General features: G+C 39.1%; 1 protein-coding gene across 1 annotated transcript in view; it reads left to right on the top strand.

Moving 5' to 3' along the window:
• Positions 1-12,553, top strand: part of LOC104546507 (receptor-type tyrosine-protein phosphatase N2-like) — a 100,643-nt gene that overhangs the window by 39,072 nt on the left and 49,018 nt on the right. The window contains exons 4-5 of the mRNA XM_010191920.1: positions 5,422-5,569; positions 11,600-11,673. Coding sequence (XP_010190222.1) covers positions 5,422-5,569; positions 11,600-11,673 — 222 coding nt within the window. The remainder of the gene's footprint in view (positions 1-5,421; positions 5,570-11,599; positions 11,674-12,553) is intronic.

Below are 12,553 nucleotides of genomic sequence, written 5' to 3'. Positions count from 1 at the left end.
AACTAAAACTGCAAAACCAGTAGATGAAGTGAAAACAACAGATGTAGTAAATCCAGATTTTAGTAAAGCCTTGAAACTGTCTCATGAATAGTTAATTGAAAAATTAATGTCTATTTTTCAGAAGACAACTGTGTGGATTGAAATGTAGCTAAGGGAAGATATACAAAAAGTAATGATCAAAAGCTACGTAAGGGAGTGTCTGGCAGAATACAGGGATTGCTGTTAGATCCAGTTACACTTAACTTTTAAAATAATGATCTGGAAATAGATGGAAGTGGCTTAATGACTTCTACAAGTGGTATCACAGTGTAAAGTTCTACTCAAAAGTGATGACAGAGGAGTAATTCAAAAGTTTGAATACCTTAGACTTGAAAACACATACAACAAATAAAGTTGAATTATCTTTGAGGAGTCACAAGAAGAGATGTCTGTAGTTTGCATAGATCCATTAATGCACGATCTGTGAAAACAGGGAAATGTATGTAAGTGGAAATTATACAGAACAGCAATATTCTGTGTAAGCAGACAAAGGTTGAAGTAAACAGATTGGTGACAGTGGGTATCCAAGTAAGTGTGCAGTAGAAAAGTAATGCTATTGGCATATCTGTGAAAAAGCCATCTCAAATGAGAACTACTATTTCTTATTGAAAATATTTGAGTATTTCCAGGATTATGATGTGTTGTTCAGGACTATGTTTTTGGGCTTCTACTTTAGATAAAAGGTACCTCAATTTTAGCAAAGTTTTTTAGTGAAGTACAATACACATGGCATTATTTGAAGGCCTGAAAATGGGTAATTAAATAGGCTGCTTCGGTCTCTAACTTCTATAGCATTGAGAGTAATCTGAGTGGGAACAGAGAAATTTCCTATGAAGCTGCTAATGATAAAGTACTAAGCCAGAAAAAGGAAGGAGAAAATCTTGTGCTGTGTTGAAAGCAAATTGGATTTACACATAGAAGTTTTCCTTTTACATATAGTCAATGCAATGTGTACTGAAGAAGACAAAGAAGTTTAGGCAGAATAACAAAAATGCTGGGGCATCCTGTGCCAGAGCAATGTAGCCTATGTTAGCAAGGAACAAAGGCAAGAAAAAAAGCCTTTACTTAAGTCAATTGGAGAGAATAACAAAACAAATTGTTTTAAGTATGGTGGTTTAGTGCACAATTTGCCATATAATGGCTGAGGCCAATTCTCTTCTTTCTGAATTCCTTCAGAGGAACCCAGGCATGCACCGTGGCACTGCCTGACCCTCTGCATCTCTGTAAAAAGTGACAGTGATTGGAAAGCAGTGGCTCTCACACTGTTAGGTGAAAGATGTGGGTTTGAGTGGACACCGATCACAAGGATTAAGATAATGTCTCATCCACTTCTTCAGCTGACATCTGAGATTCTGTTAGATCTGTCGAGCTCTGTCAATGTAATAGTTGCCCATCTTTTCATTACAAGAGACATTTTGGGTTGTGAAAAGAGCGTCTAATCAAGTACCATATTAGAAGTATGTTGTCAAAAATAATTGCTTTTTGTAATAGCTGAACATCAGTTAATAAAATAGGTGTTTTTAAAATAAATACCTTGACAGATTCAAACCACGCTATTTCTGAAGAAGGTATTTGGAGATTGACCAGACAATTAGAATTTAATTGTTGTATTTGTTGAACTTAATTTAGTCACACAGCACGCACTGGGTGCCACCCCTTGAGTAGGGAAAAAAGTAAAAGAAGAACCAGGTGGTTTGACGCCAACATTGACCGAGTGCTCAGGAAGCTTTGCTAAAGCCAAGCCGGGCTGCTGTGCTCTTTGTGCCTGCGTTCAGGTATGTTGACTCTGCCATAATATTTGCCACTGGCACTGGTTCTCTTGGCCAGAGATTCATTGTCCCTAGGACAGTTTTTCATCCTCTGGCTGAAAGCTCATCTTGTGCCTTACAATAGGCCTGTCTTACACAATAATTATAGATTTTATAACTCATCCCCCCTTTCCACATAACATCGGTGCATCCTCCTTATACCCATAACAAGTTCAGTAGCAAGAGAGTATCTCATCTGTGTACGTAAGAGAAAGTATGAACTGGGCTACCAGTTGTCCCTGCAGAGGAGGCCCTGTAGAAGGAAAATTAAGGCTATGAAATGTAAGGTACATCAGGAGATCTGGCCAAGCAGACAGTGTTTGTTTAAATAACAACATAGTTTTGGGATCACAGGACTTGTCTTGATGTGGACATATTAGTGAGACCAAACCCCTACCTCTTTCTGCAGACTTTGAGGAACATTACAATAACAGTGGTGACAACCTCTGTTTATTTTCCCTGCTGCTCTGGGACAAGGACAATCATGTGCGTGTTTGACATGTTGGTAATGAATTTCTTTTGTACCAGGCAAATGCTGCAGAATGTCTCATGAAAACATCCTAATTAAGGAGGGGATTTGAGTAGACATACAATCTCTAAAATATCAAAAGTTCCACTCAATTTAATGTACATCCAGCGGCTCCCAAGAGAGTGTTTCAAAATCACTAAGCTTCTGTTTAGCAAAATGGGGATGAGCATAGGGGCTCTGAAGGACTGTAAATGAAAGATTACTTAACTCTGAGGGAATTGTCTGACTCCTGAATGTTTTAAAGCATGCTTCTTTCTTGTTAGCTTTTAAAACATGTGTAAAGCCTTCCATGGGTCTGTTCAGATAGTCAAACACCTTTTCAAGATCTATTGGGAAGTGCCCTGTGAATCTGATCCATGCAATGCAGGTGTTGAAACTACATTAAAAGTGGTTGTCTAGTTAAGGTAAAGATTTCAGTGTGTTTTCATTTGAACATTCATTTCTCTTTACACTCAGGATTCCCTGGAAAAGGAAGGTAAAAGTAAAAAGAATATTCCTTTTTAAGGAGAAATTAGTTACTTGAAAATTCATGTGCACTTAAAGCAATCAAATTACCTTAACTGTGTCACATTTGATGAATTAAAAAGAAAGTAAAAGTATTTTTAAAATACAGCCCCTGAAACCATCAAGTAGACAAGTTGGAGCCAACAAGAAGCTCCTTGCTATGTACACCCCTGCCTTAGGAATCAAATGTTCATGGTCCTTTGCCTACAGCTTCGTGGATCTCACAGTCTTTTGGAGAGATTCAGTGTTGGCAGATCTGTTTATCTGCATAAAATGTCCCTGAAGTCTATGGGACATTGGTGATGGGCATGTCAAAATGAATCAGGTTATAAAACTGTGGTTTAAAAAGGAAGGTTCTACGGGCTGATCGTTGACTGCCTGATCTCTGCTTGCTGCATGCTAAACAACTGCTCTGGAGCCAGCAGTCTTGGCTCAGTGGTATTGTAAGATTTTGCTATTTTTCTCCCTTTGCCTCATAAAAATTCCTATATACCAACTATTCTCTGCTTAGGAGGGATTATCTTGTTTTATTATTGTGTTCAGGATATGTGTCCAGCACAGATTTACTAAAAGAACAGCATCTCTAGCCTCCTTTCTTTCCCCAACAGCGACAGCCTTTCGGCCAGGACAAGCCAACTATCAGAGGATGGTTTGCTCCCACTAACTTGCAGGTTAAGGCTGGGAACGTGTTAGCTGACCGGTTCCCCTAACACACGATGGGGCCATGCAGCTCTCCCAGCTCCCCATCCGTCAGCTCACACCTCTGTCCACTGCAATGCTTTTTCCTTCATTACAGAAAAGAAGCAATCACACAGTAGGTGTTTTGATTGCATCTAGGCCACCACTATTTTCTACCTTCTTTAGAAACCTTTCTTCTAAAGCGATGTGTTTCTGTGTCCTTAAAGACACTCATTCTGAAAGCATCACTTCCTGAATTGCTTTTCAGTAACAGGTCTGGTTTACAAATCTCGTGCAAAGACGCACGCACCCGACAAACCCTGCACAAAACAAAGCTGCATGTCAGGGGCTCTTTTGTAGCCGAAAAACTCTTCAAGCTGCAAGAGAGAGCAGTCTCCTGCCTCGCTGGTGGGGTGGGCAGTGACAGCTTTAGCAGAGCTCCCATTTGGCGGAAGATGAGCTGCAAGCTTTTTGCACCTTCTGTTAAACCTGCTGAGAGGGCATGCGAGCCTTTCTGCTTTAAAGCCTGTTTGGGAAAAAAATTTGATGCAACAGAGATTCTCTCTAAGCAACTAAATGCTTTTTTATAACTTGCAGTGAATCCTTTCCAGGAGAAATTTTCTAGACAAATGTTACTATAGATTGGGCTGTACTGGTGAGGGCTGCAGCAGAAACCACTTTGACTGATGTTTGGGCCAGAGGCACCCACAACTCTGCTGCCAACCCCCATCCAGACCCCAAGCTTGTCCCCTGAACAGTCTGACCCCTTTTAAATCTGTTTAAGGATGTTAACTTCAACCTGCCTCATAAAGGTAGTATGGACTTTAATTTACGAATAAGAACTAGGTGTAATGAGAGATTATTCTGTTGCTTATTGTAGGAGAAGATGACAGCTCTGAGAGGTAATTTGGCTGTATAAGTAGACCTACATTATCAGGTGATCACTTCCTTAATTTTCATGTTAAAGGAAGGGGAAGATTTATGTTTTTCCCCACCCTTCCTCCTTTCTGCTCTCTTCCTGTCACCTACTTGGATGATTTTCAGGTCCATGGTGTGAAGGAATAGTCCATTTTAATTTTACTTGTAGTTAATTTTTTGGCAAACCTTTGTAACTGAATTCCCGATCCAGTGCTGTACTGAATCTCTACCCTTGGGAGATCTGCAAAAAACACAAGACCTGCACCAATGTGCTCTGATGGGCCATCATTCCTGCCACAACCAGTTAGTTTTTCTTTGGCGATGCTTCTTCTAACACTGTTGGCATTACTGAATGCCAGATACAATGTTTAACAAGATATATTAATATTATTAACAGCGCCTTCTCAGTTCAAGGCCCTCTCTGTGCCAGTCTATGTGCAGGACAAGCTCCTCATGACCTGGTACCTGAGCCATGACACTTCAGCTTGGCAATTTTGTAATTCTCCTCATCAGCTGTATTGTAGTTGTGATTTGCATATATGCTTGAACTTTAGTTTTAAAAGCCTTTGGTTTTATGTGAGCTGTTGTTATAGTAAGTAATTTTTATCAGTAGACTTGTTTCTTTTTCATTGCCTGATGAAAGAGACATTTAGGCTTACAGTTTTCAGGTACTGAAGAAGAAATAGTTTTTTCCTGAAGCTCAGTAGCTGGGGGTTTCAAGTTATTTCTTCTCTGTTAGCACTGGTACGTGTTAGCATTCTCATTTTATATAGCACAAATAAGCCTGGCGTTAACTCTCTGAAGTGACTGAATTAGCCATAAGACTGAGTGAGTTTAGTCCCCAAAGTTCAGGATTCCTATGCTTTCCATCCTGAGACACATCCTTTTAGCTTAGCATTGAGCCTAGCTAAGTCAATCCTTAATACAGTATCCTTTTAATTCCAGTCCTACATGGAAGACCATCTGAAAAACAAGAATCGTCTGGAGAAGGAGTGGGAAGCTCTGTGTGCTTATCAGGCTGAACCCAACTCCACAGCCATTGCACAGCAGGAGGAAAACGTCCAGAAGAATCGCTCACAGGCTGTAGTACCATGTATGTACACTTTAATTTGGATTGTTTCATTTTAAGTTCTTGATACTTTTCTCAATGTCCTTTGCACAGTGGTTTGAAAGCTGCTGATGACAGGCAAACAGAATACAGAGTAACGAATGGGTGTACTAGAAAATTGTAGCTATACAACTATGGGCTAGGTGCATGTCTGTTCTCATATCAGACACTGTTTATCTCCTTAGAAGTTGCATATATGTTACAAAAATGCACAACAGTGTCGCATAGCACTGCTGCTGCAGCTGTGCTGTCTCATGAAATTCAGTAGCCAGCATGCTTTTCAATGCTGGAACATACTTTCTGTACAAGGGTGGCATCTGTAGCCATTCGGCAGAAAGAAGTTTGGCTTCTGTTTAGTCAAGTTGATATCGTGTCCATCCAACAGCAATACCAGCAGTCTGTAATAAGGGTGAGATGATCTGTGTATCAGATACTCAGCTGCACTGAATGAGCCCCTGTAGGCTTCAGTGAATAAGCTTGCAAACTGGCTTCTCTGCTGGGCTTAGGATAAAAAGAAAAAGGGGGGAAAAAAGAGCCCAGCCAATGTTTATATTCCTAGAATCTGCCCTTTCCTGTAAGCACTTTTCTGAGCTTGAAATAAAAGCAACATATTTTTCTTATGCAAATATATGTATCTCATAGATTACACTGGTAGTCTATGGCCACACATTTTATTAAGCAACCAATGAAACAAAACTGAAACTAAGAATATATGCACCGTCCACAGCAACAAAAATGCTCTCAGTCAGTGTGCCCACAATCCAGCTGTGTAGCTTGGCAAACATATATCGCTGTTTTAATTTTTAAAGTGCCCTGAAAACATTAATTTTCCCTATGAGAGCCTCGAGTGAATACTATTCCCCCTTCAGAAATGGGGAAATGACAGGTAACACATTAAGTAAATGTCAGAGCCAGATGAGGATTCTTTGGAAGTATGTGATAATTTCACTGAGCCCATCAGTCCTTGCATATTTGCTTCAGCAGGGTTTGACTCTTGTTTATTTAGTAGCTCTTTCTGCAACACTTTGCTGCCTAGGAGAGGATTACAGCAGTTTGGTGATATGAATTCTCCTGAATAAATATGGTGCAGGTCATAAGCCTTTTGGGGCAAGAGCAACAGTTTGACCTCCATATGTTTTGGGATCAGGTCTGTTGAAAAGTTTTAAAGAAGTAACCATGAAAGTTGAAGAAGTGCAAGACTTCTGTGCTCTTTTCAGTCCTGAAAAAATAGCATTTAACTGACATGACAGGGAGTGAAAATTGCTCCATGATGATGTATATTGACCTAAATTGATGTTCCTGCTTAAGTATTCTCTTCAGTGTGGACTTACAGTTGGAACATCGTAAGCTGTTCCAAGTCTCTGCTCATAAATGAATCCAGATTTTTTCTGGTTGCTGCCTTGGAGACAGCATGGGAGCTACATGTGTTGCTAGAAATTTGTGCCGGTTATTCAGCTGATGTAGGAAACATGTCTGCATGATACAACGAGCAGTCAGACAGGACCATCCTAGCTCTGGATCCAGGCATAACATAGCTGCGGCAGTGCTGTAAAGCAGAGATTTTTAGCTTGGATGTCATGCCACAGCAGAGAGCTGAGCTGTTTTCAGAGCTAAGATAGTCTGACTCTTTTCATCAGATTGTACTATATGGATGAACCATCTACACTGATCAGCCTCCAGTTGACAAGTCTCTGCCCATTGCTTCTTTCATAGCTTGCTGTTACGCCTGTGCTTCCCATCAGTGAGTCTAGACTGAATCTGGGAAGGTTTTTGGACATGGACGGGGTGGCTGAAACGTATTTGAGGCTTTAATTAGAAGTATTTTAGCACATTTAAAACCCCTTAGTACTTTAACAAGAGTAAAATGCTATTTTTTGGCTTTGTTATAATGTGGAAACTTCCATTATAGCTGTTAGTGCACTGGGAACTTTCTCTTTTGATTGAATTGCACAAAATTACCTGCCTTCACTTTCTGAAGTTGCTGTGCACTGGTGAACAGCTTTCATGTTGTACCCTTAAAACTACTTTGATGATGGGTGGAAAGTGTGGCATATTGTTTAAACAACATTAAATTTTGATGAGGTGATGGTTATTGTGGGCTCTAAGATTAGACTGAGATGAGAAAGAGCCCAGTTTGCCCGCTTCTTTTGCCTATGACATTAAAACTATAGCAAAGTCACAGATTTGCTTCATAATAAATTAAGAAGCAAAGCTGATACAGTTTTGATATGCTACAAAGTTGTTATACTACATTCGAAGTATTCTCACGGAGTAATGCCTCGTTAGCATTTCCTTACCCCTTTCATATTCATAGTCACCTTGACAAGATAGAACAAGATTGCCAATTCATGCAAAAGATTTCATCTTAGGAAGGCTTCGAAGAAGCTTTAATGCCATGTTGTATTTACTTTGCATTTTCCTTTCTTAACCAGTCTTAAAATAATATGGTACTATTTTTTACTGGTTACATAACTGATGTAATTTCTAGAGTAACATTATCTTTAATCTCACAGTTTTATCATAGCCTACTCCTATACCTATCTTCTCTGTTTGCAAACAGCTTTTAAATTATTTGGTAGCAGAACACCTTGACACTGCACTTAATTAATTACTAGTTTTAAAAAGCCTAACAACTGGAGCAACTTGAACCTTCTAGATTAATAAAATGTCATCCTTTTATCCAGCCAACAACCATATTGCTATAATTTTGGGCAATGGGATACTTTTTTTTTGTATGAACACATGAGTAGCTCAATTTGGTGATGTCCAAAAAAAAGTTTTCCAGACTATTTTCTCGTATCTCTACAAAATAGAAGCAATACAGTCAATACTGTATGTTGTTATTTATGTATACCATAGATACATATAGTTATTTAAAACATTTGGCAAACAGCATTTTCAGTGAACGTCTGTCAAGAGCTGTCTGCCATAGCTGTGTCCATGGTCATGGTATACATTAGAGCAATCTGCTTATCTCTGTGCTTCTATTTTCCTTCAAAGGGAAGCAAAGCATTTGGGGGCAGAGTGTGCAAAGTTGGTATTTGGTTTAGAGTGAAATAATTAGCTCTAGAATGCCCTTGTATATCCTATGTGAGCTTCAGATGCTGGTCCAATAGGGTTCAAGTCTATAGGTCTTGTGTAATTTCTGTTATCCTTGTGCAATGCCTCATCTACTCTACAGTTTCTCAAACAGTACGACATGTTCACGTTTAGCCAACTCAATCAAGCTCCATTAACTGTACCCTAGTCTACATGAAGATATCTGTATGTAGACACCAAATCTTAGGTTTCTCACTCTATAAATTGAGTTTTTATATACTACAAACTCAAGTGTGTTTACTTTATATTTTGTCTTTTATCCTCTATCCTTTATACTTTATACTAATTTATACTTTATATTTTATATGTATACAAAATACAACGTTGTGCTGTATTTGTCCTCAGCTATATAGGTTAGCCTTCTGATTTAGGAAGCCTCTCTCTGCCACACATATCCATCTATATGTTTTCCTTTTCTTTCAGCTGTGGCTTGGCTGGAGCAATAGCAAATGCAAAGTAGTTCAGCATTCAGCAGTAGCTATTGTAGATATTTGAAATGATGACTGGTTGTAGCTCGACCAGATTGCAGTAGCTAGTAACAGCATTTGTCTTTTCTCTCACTTCCTCATGTGTCCCTGTCCTCTCTTATTTCTTCATTCATCTTTCTCACTTCTTAGATTGATCTTAAATATCTTCCTTTTCTGTCATTCCTCTCCCTCCTTTTATTTCCAGCTTTTCCTTCTTCTCTTTCCTTGCGTCTAACATAATCAATATGCAGTTTACAAAAAAAAAATCTTGTACATTTGTCATTTTCCCCATAGTTGCTTATTGTTAACATAACAGACTGGTGTCCGTGGTATTCCCTTTTTTCCCCTCCTTTTTCTGCGGGTTTCTGAAAAGCTATTATGCTAGTTCCTAGAAGCTTTAAGGTGATAACAGGCATAGACAAGCACAATCTGTTCATTGTCAATATGAACACTTGATGCTGCAACTGAAGCACACATGGGTGCAGACTCTTGATATATGCAGAAAACATATGTACAACCTTTTTTGCACACCTTTTTTCCTGAGTGCAAATACAAAGTCTCACCACCTTTTCAGTACTGAAGGCTTAACATATCTCACCCTCTGGTAAACCCTCCGAGACAGCAGGATAGTGATGTGGTACACTAAATCAGAGGGTCTGGATAAAACATTATGTTTAAAAATACAAAAAAAATCTTGAAGTGTCTGACACTTGACTTCTATTGGAGAGTCACACTGACATTTATCTGCTAAATACTGATGAATCACTGTCTGCTGGCTCTCCCTCATTCATTTGAAAACATTTCACACATTTTCTTTGGTGATTAGTTCGAACACTTTTGCTATCCAATGAGTGAGGCTTATCCTGAGTGCTCACTTAGCTTAAGATGTGTGAGAGACAACATTTAGTGCAGGTAACCTGCGTATCTCCTGCACAGCCAGAAGGTTTCAGAGCTGTAGTTCTTCAAGGACACTGTGACAATGCTCGTTGCAAAGTTTTCTATACGAACTCTGAGGTAGCCCCAAGATCACAGCCGTTATAAGTTCATTTTTATGTTTTGGATTTTTTGTGCAGTGGTGCCCAAGTAAGGTGGAAGTGAATAATGTGCATGCACATGTTCCCTTTCTCCTCTTCTTCATCCTCCTATTGTGTTGAAACCTTACCAAAGGAAATAATTTTATGTCAATAGTAAAGAATGGCTCTTCTTTCATTTGACATTACTCTTTCACCTCTAATCATATTCCAGGAGAAGTTTGCTCACATTAAATTAAATTTTGCTGATGAGATTGAGTGACTATAAACAACACTCATACAAGCACACCTTTGTCTTGCTCACATACTGAACTGTCGTGACATTACTGCTGGATAAGCCAAAGCAGAGTACAAATACTTTGTCTCTACTTTCCTGTGTGGCATTTACAGTGTTTGATAACTCATTTATTCTTCCTCATTGTTAAAATAATGATATACTGTGCAGGGTAGGTTTGCTGAGGAGTATAAATTGTGCTGGTTATGTATCAGGTACAACTTGTTTGAGATTCATATATAAAGACTTAGACATCTCTAGCATAAATTATCTGTGTGTGGTCTGGTCTTTTTTCTTTAGTCAATGAAAAGAAACGGGCGTTTCTCAAGTGCAATCTGGCCTGTTTGAGACAGCTAAATTGGGATGAGATGATTCATGACACAGAAATATTTCTTTTCTCTTAGCAGAAAGTGAGTCTAGATGACTGGAACAGATGCAGACATCTGCACTGTCACCGTCTAAATACAGACAAATAAACCCCATCCATTATATATGTCCTAATGTAAAAAAAAAAAAGAAATGGAGTAGAGTTTGGGGTGTACCAGCTCTAAACATAATTGAGCTAACACCAGTAAAAATAAAAAATTATATTTATCTTTCCCATGATCATCTCCAAGCCATATTGTCTCCCTGTGTCACTGGTGTACCACCATGCAGCACTGGTCTTTGATCAGGACAAATTAATTTACTGTCCATCTCTAAACAGTACTTTGGTGCTCCTGCTGCTCATTTTGTAGAGAAGCCAGATGGAAAAAGTCCATCAGCTTTCTTCTTCTATGACCCTGCAAACACAGGAGTGTTTTCTATAATATCATTTTTTCTAGTTTAAATCTTAAATTTCCTGAGCAGCAGAGATTCCCCTTTTACCTATGAGAGGTTGCAACACATTATGGGGAATCTTGTCAAGAAATGCTTTGTGATACTCAGCCTCTGAAGGATCTTAGTGCTTCATTCCTGAGTCGGGCTGTGATGCTGTGGCTGTATCAAGGCCATGCTGGGTTGAGAGTCAAAAGGAAATATTTTTTATGATATTTACTGTTTCATTTGCTTGTCTTAAAATGCACATTAATCTGACTTTGAATTGTTTAACTTGAAATGGGTAGAATACTTGTATAGAAACCTTCTTTTATTTTCTCCTTCACAGATGATCATTCTAGGATCTGCCTGAAAGCTGAAAATAGCCATGACAATTCAGACTACATCAATGCTAGCCCAATTGTAAGTACAGTAACCTATGAGAAATAGTTCAAATAGTCAGTCACTGTCTTTCCTTGTTGTGAAAATAAGCTAACTTGAGGTGCCTCACTCTTCAGGTTGTGCAACCTCAGGTTGTGAGCACCTCAGCACTGATCCTCAGGCTGTCCCTTCAAACTGAAGAAAAAGAAATCTTCTACATGTACATGCAATGCCCTTGAAGTTTATGTCCTAAGAAAACAAAGTCACTATATAGTTGTCAGCTATATTGTTAACTTACAGATTATAAAATTCAATGAGGCAGTGCTAGGGGAACTTTTCCTTCTCTGAGAAGGTAAAACTTGTGTATTCATTTTTTTCCTTTGCCCTACTAGCTACAGTCACAGGAATAATGGTTTCTGTAGGCATGAAGAGCTGAGCTCCACAGGCTTCTGAACTTCTGCAGCAGGAAGTGACATTGACTCTTACCTTCCTTCCTCTCTTGCCTTGCAGATGCATGGCTTGGTGTTTCTGTAACTCTTCCTGTTCTTCTCTGAGTTTGCTGTTTGGAAAGCAGGAATGAGGTCTCTTACCACTTGTGTATTCATTCAAACTGCAAAATAGGTCAATCCAATTTTTGGCTCTGAATATTCCGGTGTGGCCCAGCTGCCTTTTCTCATCCTACTCAAGCTGAATATAAATCCTTTCTGGTCTGTGAAAGTTGATAGGGAGAAAAGGTCTCTGTTAGACACAAATCAGGTGTGGCAGAGACAGTAGCATTGCCCTGTCATAGTGTCCTGATGGCAGTGTCATGGTACCATTTGAGATTGAAAAAGGCACCGTATCCTTGACCTCTGTGAGACTGCTAGTACTGGAGTCACTTTTGCTCATGGTTCTTATTCACATTAATTAGGCACTGAGAAGT

The sequence above is a fragment of the Mesitornis unicolor genome, unplaced genomic scaffold, assembly GCF_000695765.1.
Source record: "Mesitornis unicolor isolate BGI_N332 unplaced genomic scaffold, ASM69576v1 scaffold40740, whole genome shotgun sequence".
NCBI classification, from domain to species: Eukaryota; Metazoa; Chordata; class Aves; order Mesitornithiformes; family Mesitornithidae; genus Mesitornis; species Mesitornis unicolor.
Note: the sequence above shows the minus strand (reverse complement) of the source record. Positions and strands in the feature narration are given on the sequence as shown.